General features: G+C 57.5%; 1 protein-coding gene across 1 annotated transcript in view; it reads left to right on the forward strand.

Annotated features, from left to right (window-relative positions):
- Nucleotides 1–3,896, forward strand: part of GRK5 (G protein-coupled receptor kinase 5) — a 212,580-nt gene extending 208,684 nt beyond the window's left edge. The window contains exons 14-16 of the mRNA XM_047073520.1: nucleotides 326–463; nucleotides 1,025–1,156; nucleotides 3,373–3,896. Coding sequence (XP_046929476.1) covers nucleotides 326–463; nucleotides 1,025–1,156; nucleotides 3,373–3,471 — 369 coding nt within the window. The 3' untranslated portion in view covers nucleotides 3,472–3,896. The remainder of the gene's footprint in view (nucleotides 1–325; nucleotides 464–1,024; nucleotides 1,157–3,372) is intronic.
- Nucleotides 3,897–6,000: the final 2,104 nt, after the last annotated feature.

Raw genomic sequence — 6,000 nt, forward strand, 5'->3', positions numbered from 1 at the left:
CGGAGATGCCCGGAAACACTTCCATCATCCTGATCCTTGGGCTTTGGGGAACAAGAAAATCTGCTGGGGGCGTGGGGATCCCCAGGGGTGCCGAGGAACGTGAGGTCAGAGAGGGCATGTTCAGTCTCCCCACCGTGGCCCCAGCCTGGAGAGTGGGGAGGCCTGCAACCAGCCTAAGGCCGATGGCGGGAAGGAGCCCCTTGGCAGATCTGAGAGAGAGCAGCACCGGTCCACTGCAAGGTGCCCCCTGCCCCCGATCAGAACCCGAGGCTGGGGGCACCGGGCCTGGGGCGGGACCCTGGGTGACCGAGCCCTCTGCCCGCAGCCCCGCGCCGTGTACTGCAAGGACGTGCTAGACATCGAGCAGTTCTCCACCGTGAAGGGCGTCAACCTGGACCACACGGACGACGATTTCTACTCCAAGTTCTCCACGGGCTCCGTGCCCATCCCGTGGCAGAGTGAGGTGAGCAGGGCGGTGGCCACATGCACCCCGAAGGGGGCCGCTGGGTCGAGGGCGCCAGGCCTGGCCCAGGGCACCGTTGGCGTGGGGTCAGAAGAGGAATAGGAGGTGAGATGGACACGGCCGTCTCGCCGGCTGTCTCGGGAAGTCTCGCTGGGAGAGAGGAGGAAAACAGGACTGTGGCTGGACACACAGGTGGGAATGAGCTGGGGGAGTCGGTGCTGCTTCCAATGGGTTGGAAATGATGGGGCAGGGGAGGGGGCGCTGGCAGGGGGAAGGGCCCGGAGCACGTGGGTGACCTGGGCTTGGGGGGGTGTAGGGGGGGATGGGGTGTGGGCTTGGTAGCGGGATGATGAGCACACCCCTGCGGCCAGCCGGCAGGGGAGAGGCAGTGGCAGGCAAGGAGCGGCCTGGGCCCAGGGCCCCTGAAGGACGCAGGGCAGGGGGAGGACCTATTGGAAGCCGGCTCCGGGCAGGGTGGTGGCCCGGCCTCCGGGCCTCCTGTCCACCTAAGATGACGAACACAGCTGCTCACGCCACCTGTGGTTTGCACCCCTTCCCCAGATGATAGAAACCGAGTGCTTTAAGGAGCTGAACGTGTTTGGACCTAACGGTACCCTCTCGCCGGACCTGAATAGGAGTCACCCTCCAGAACCGCCAAAGAAAGGGCTGCTCCAGAGGATCTTCAAGCGTCAGGTGAGGGATGCCCCCACCATGGCCGGCTGTCCTGGCATTGGCCCCGGGGACGCCCTGGGGCCCAGGTACTTCCCTGAGACCAGAGCTGTGGCCTTCTCCCAGTAGCCCGTCCCAGCCCCGAAGCCCACCGGCCGGGTAGAAGGGGCAGGGCCGGCCCAGAGCTCACCCTTCACGAGGGTTTGTCAGCCTCGGCACCGTTGGCATTCTGGGCGAATTCTCTGTCGTGGGGGCCGTCGTGTGCAGTGAGGGATACCCAGCAGCCTCCCGGCGTCTCCCCACCAGGAGCGCCCCACTCCCGCTGTGCAAGTCAAAAACGTCTCCGGACCTTACCCAGTGTCTCTGGGGCACAGCCTCCCTGACGGAGAGCTAACTGCCCCATGTGGCCATTGTAAGGACTCCAGTTCTGTAGGTAACTGCTGAACGTGACAAAGAACGGGGAGAACAGGTATGGGAGAGGTGGTCCCCACAGAGCCTCGTGGCACCTGGGCTGGGGCCCCATACATGGAGGCTGTGCCCCCCAGCTGGCAGCCAGAGGACACTCTGCCCCTTGGGAAGACGCATTTTTCCTCAGAGTCTGCCCCTGGATTAAGGGCTGGTGTGGGCCAGACAGAAGACGTGTCCCCACAGGCCTGTGAGTGAGAGGCCACTGAGGCCCCCACCTCATCCCCTCGTCCACCCTCCTGGCCTGGCCCCTGAAGGAGGCGTGGCCCCCCATTGCGCCCATGCCACAGCCTGGGAGGCTCCTGTGACTTATACTCCTCCCCGCCCCCCACCCCAAGGGAGCTGTGCCTCTCCCAGGAGGACGAAGAAGGAGAGGCTGTGAAGCTCTGGTCCCCAGGCCCCAGGAATCCCGGCTCCCCCACCCCCACCCCGCTAACAGGATGGGGTGGCTGTTTATGGCATTCTGGTGTGGACCAGCTCTGCACTGGCTGCTTTTTGAGAGCTTCTCCTAATTAAGCTCCACAAAAGCCTGGGCCTCCGTCCAACCATTCATTCATTCAGCCAATATGTATTGAGTGCCTACTGTGCGCTAGGCTGTTTTCTCAGGGCTGGGGATGCATCAGCAAGCCAAACTGGGATCCTTCCTTTGGGCCATGCTGGTGCCATGTGAGCCCAGCGTGTGTACGATTAACCCACTCCACAGGTAGGGAAACTGAGGCTGAGGGGGTCAAGGAACTTGCCCACAGTCACAAGGCCAGTGAGCCCCTGCAAAGTATCTGGGGTTAATGGCGGGGAGCACGGATCAGACATATGGAGAGAAAATGCAGACTGATGCCAAGTTTGGGGTTTTATCTAAAAGCTTCATGTGAGTTTCACATCCTGTTCCAAAATATACTCATGTTCATATACTATAAAAATATAATTTTTAAATGCTTCCACCAAGGAAAATGGAAGTTCCCGAAAGAAAGGAACCTGTCTCCTCCCACATGGCTGAGTCCCCAGGTCCTGGGACAGGCATTTGCTGTGGAGGCTCCCCGACTTGGGGTTCAAATCTGGCCCTGACTCTTCCTGCTACTTGGGTGGCACTGTACCGCCCCTGTCCCAGCGTTTGTGTGCCCGTCTCAAAGGTCAGTGCCCAGAGCAGGGAAGAGGGAAGTGGAAGTCAGCGGCCCTCTGCACAGCGCCCAGCACTACCACCAGGGAAGCAGATGGCCCGGGTCTCTCTCCTCCTCCCTGGAGGTGTGGGGGACCCGCACCCCCGGGTATGCCAAGAGGGTGCCAGGGGCACCAAAACAAGCAGCCTGTGGTTCTCGGGCCAGGCACTCGCTCAGGCCCTCTCTGCACACAGCCTGGCCCTGTGGAGAAGCAACTCTTCCCCTACACTACAGGCAGGACAGCCAAGACATTTAATAACTCACCCAAGGTCACTCAGCTAAGTGGCAGGTGTCAGGCTCAAACCCATGGCAGTTTAACCTTGGACCTGCGGTACTTAGCCGCGTCGATGTTCTGGGAGGGGCCACCTTCTCCCTCCCTGCCTGGGATTTTCTTAATTCCATACCTCCCCCTGCCTTGAGGGGTGGCCTCTGACCCTGGGTCTGCGGCAGGTGGGGGCGGGGGAGGGGGGTGATGTACAAGGCAGCGGAAAAAAAGAGATGGTCAGCAAGCCCTGATCGTGGCCCTGTTTTCAGATTCAGAGGCCTCTCCTGTCCACTAGGACTAACTCTCTCTCTCTCTCTCTCTCTCTCTCTCTCTCTCTCTCTCTATCTCTCCTCCAGCATCAAAACAATTCCAAGAGTTCACCCAACCCCAAGACCAGTTTTAACCACCACATGAATTCAAACCATGTCAGTTCAAACTCCACGGGAAGCAGCTAGTTAGCGCTCTGGCCTTGAAGTCCACGGTGGGACCAGCCCTAGACCCTTGTCCTTAGAAACAGAACTTACGGACAGGGGAGCCCTCCAGGAGCCGGGGACGGAGGCCGCTCACCCCCTCGACGCAGAGCCTCCAGGTTTCTCAAAGAGATTTCCACTCAGGTCTGTCTCCAGAGGTGGCCCTCAAGCCGAGGTGGAACATTGCAATAGAAATCCAATTGGATACGACGACTTGCACGTATTTTAATAGCGTCATACCTAGAACTGAATTTTGTCTTTATTATTTTTAAAGAAAAGTTTTGTAAATTTCTCTATTGTCTCAGTTTACATTTTGTATATTTGTATTTAAATGAAAGTCAGACTTTGAGGGTGTATATTTTCTGTGCAGCCACTGTTAAGCCATGTGTTTTAAGACATTTTAGAGTGGGGGGGGTGGGGGTGGGGATTTACAAAACAAAAAATGTGACTCAAGACTTCCAGAGCCTCAAATGAGAAAATGTTTTTATTAAATGTAGAAAAGGACTCACATTTCACCTTTAAAGGATTGGTTGTATCCATCTCTGTAACCTTTCCCTCACATTGATGTCACCGTGCTTTTGGCTTGTAACAATCCGAATTAAGTGCTCAAGACACAATTGGGACTTCGCCCCCCAGTCAGAATGTCCTCTGTGGGGTCTCCGGGGTCACCTGGGGCCGATGTGCACTTTTCCTTTAGAGGCACACGATGCCAGTGTTGCTTCAGCCTTGGCCTTCTCTTCCTTCTGGAACGTGGCCGGTACGCAGAACTGGGTCTCTTTCTTTCTAAGCAGGTTCTGACTGCTAAAACCGGTATGCTTTAAGAGGCTTGCCTTTGGGGATTTTTGTTTTATTCTATTTTTAAGAGAAGCATAGCGGTGATAAGGTGTAGTCATGGAACCCCAACTATCCCAAATCCTCACGGCCCAAGGAAGCATCAGGGAGTGAGGGTCAATGGAATCATCCTGAATGAGTCCCTGGAGGGGGAGGGAGGCTTGCCCAGGGACTCCTGGCACATTCCTTAAGCGTTTACGGGACCACAGGGTCTGGAGAGCTTCCCAAGGCCCCACAGATTCACCGGCCCAGGCGGCATGGATGGGGTTCGCTCTCTAAGCAAATGGGATGCTCTAGGGGAGGGCCGGGACCCAAAGAAGCTCAAGGCCACTGTCCCTTCCTGGGAGGAGTGGGACAAAGGCAAGATGTAACGGGGCATCTCAAAACTCCAGGCACAAATAGCCCTCAGGAGGACTTGGTGGCTTTGCCAGACCAGGGTCTTCTGAAGGCAGTGTCCAGGCCCTCTGAGCACGGCCGTCCAGCAGCAAGGAGCCACCGGCCCCCTCCTGTTGCCTCCACAAGGTGACAAGAAGCAAATCCACCCTCGCCTCCTCCCCCACTCCAGAATAGGGCGAGTGGTTGACAGCCCTGCTCCCCTGCCTGGCTGCGTCCCCGGCGGCTGAGCCAGCCTCCTCCTTCTGACGGCAGCCGCCTGGCAGTCGCCAGGATTTCGCCCAGTGTGGAGCCTGCACTTCTGTCATCGGCCTCTCCCGTCAACATACAGATTCCTGGGCTCCACCCCAAGCCTGTGGGATGGGATGCTTCAGAAGCAGGGCCCCAGAATCTGCATCTAAAGAAGTTCTCCAGAACATTCTGATGCACCCTCAAGGAAGGGCACGTGAGCCTTGGCTGCAGTGGGGCTTTGGATGTGACCCAAAACGATTTCTTTAGGTGACGCGGGCAGTGCGAAGCATGAGCTTTTAGGGAGGAGACAGCGGCGGGGCACAACAGCCTCATGCCCCACGCCCGTGCTCTTGCCCCCAAACTGGAGCACGCCGCTGGAGAGGGGCTGCCTTCGGGACGGGTCATTTTAGGGCGTGTGACCGAGAAATGGGAGAGAAGCAACCAGTGGGCTTCCCTCGGGTCCTCTAATGCGCAGTATTATTTTCTTCAAGACCGGCTCTTGCCTCACGAGGCTGCTTCTGTTACTTTCCTGGGCTGCATACAAGATAAGTACAAACAGCCATACTCCGTTTCTGCCAAGGAAGTGGAAAGCCCCCTGGCCAGTATTTTAAGAGCCTCAAGATCTTGCTGACCCTCCTTTCTTAAAGGAAAGGACAGTCATCTTCCTGGGGCCATCACCAGCCCGAGCCCCCACTCTCCTTCCTTCCTTGTGCCCCGTTCACAGCAACTCAGTGCTTCCCGGTGACCCGCGTAGAGAAGCCATCCCTTAACTCCTCAAAGCCCCACACTGGCCATTTGTAGGACCAGAATCGTCAAGAGACAAGAGGGAAAAACATCCATCGCTGTGTGTTTCTGCATCGTGGGAGCTCAGACGATACGCACAGGCCTTTGTGGGACTCTTAAAACGACTGGAGTCTTCCTTCTCATTTGCTGCCTGTCCCCACCCAGTGCCCATAGGACGTGGGGCCAGAGTCACCCGCCTTCCTGATCATCCTGTTCCTACTGCCCATTGTTTCCTATGAGAGAAGGGAAGTCCGTTTCAAACAATGCCTGAAAATC

This window comes from Lynx rufus, unplaced genomic scaffold (genome assembly GCF_022079265.1).
Source record: "Lynx rufus isolate CCGP_SWC_20201006 ecotype Redwood Valley unplaced genomic scaffold, mLynRuf1.p SCAF_11, whole genome shotgun sequence".
Classification (NCBI taxonomy): domain Eukaryota; kingdom Metazoa; phylum Chordata; class Mammalia; order Carnivora; family Felidae; genus Lynx; species Lynx rufus.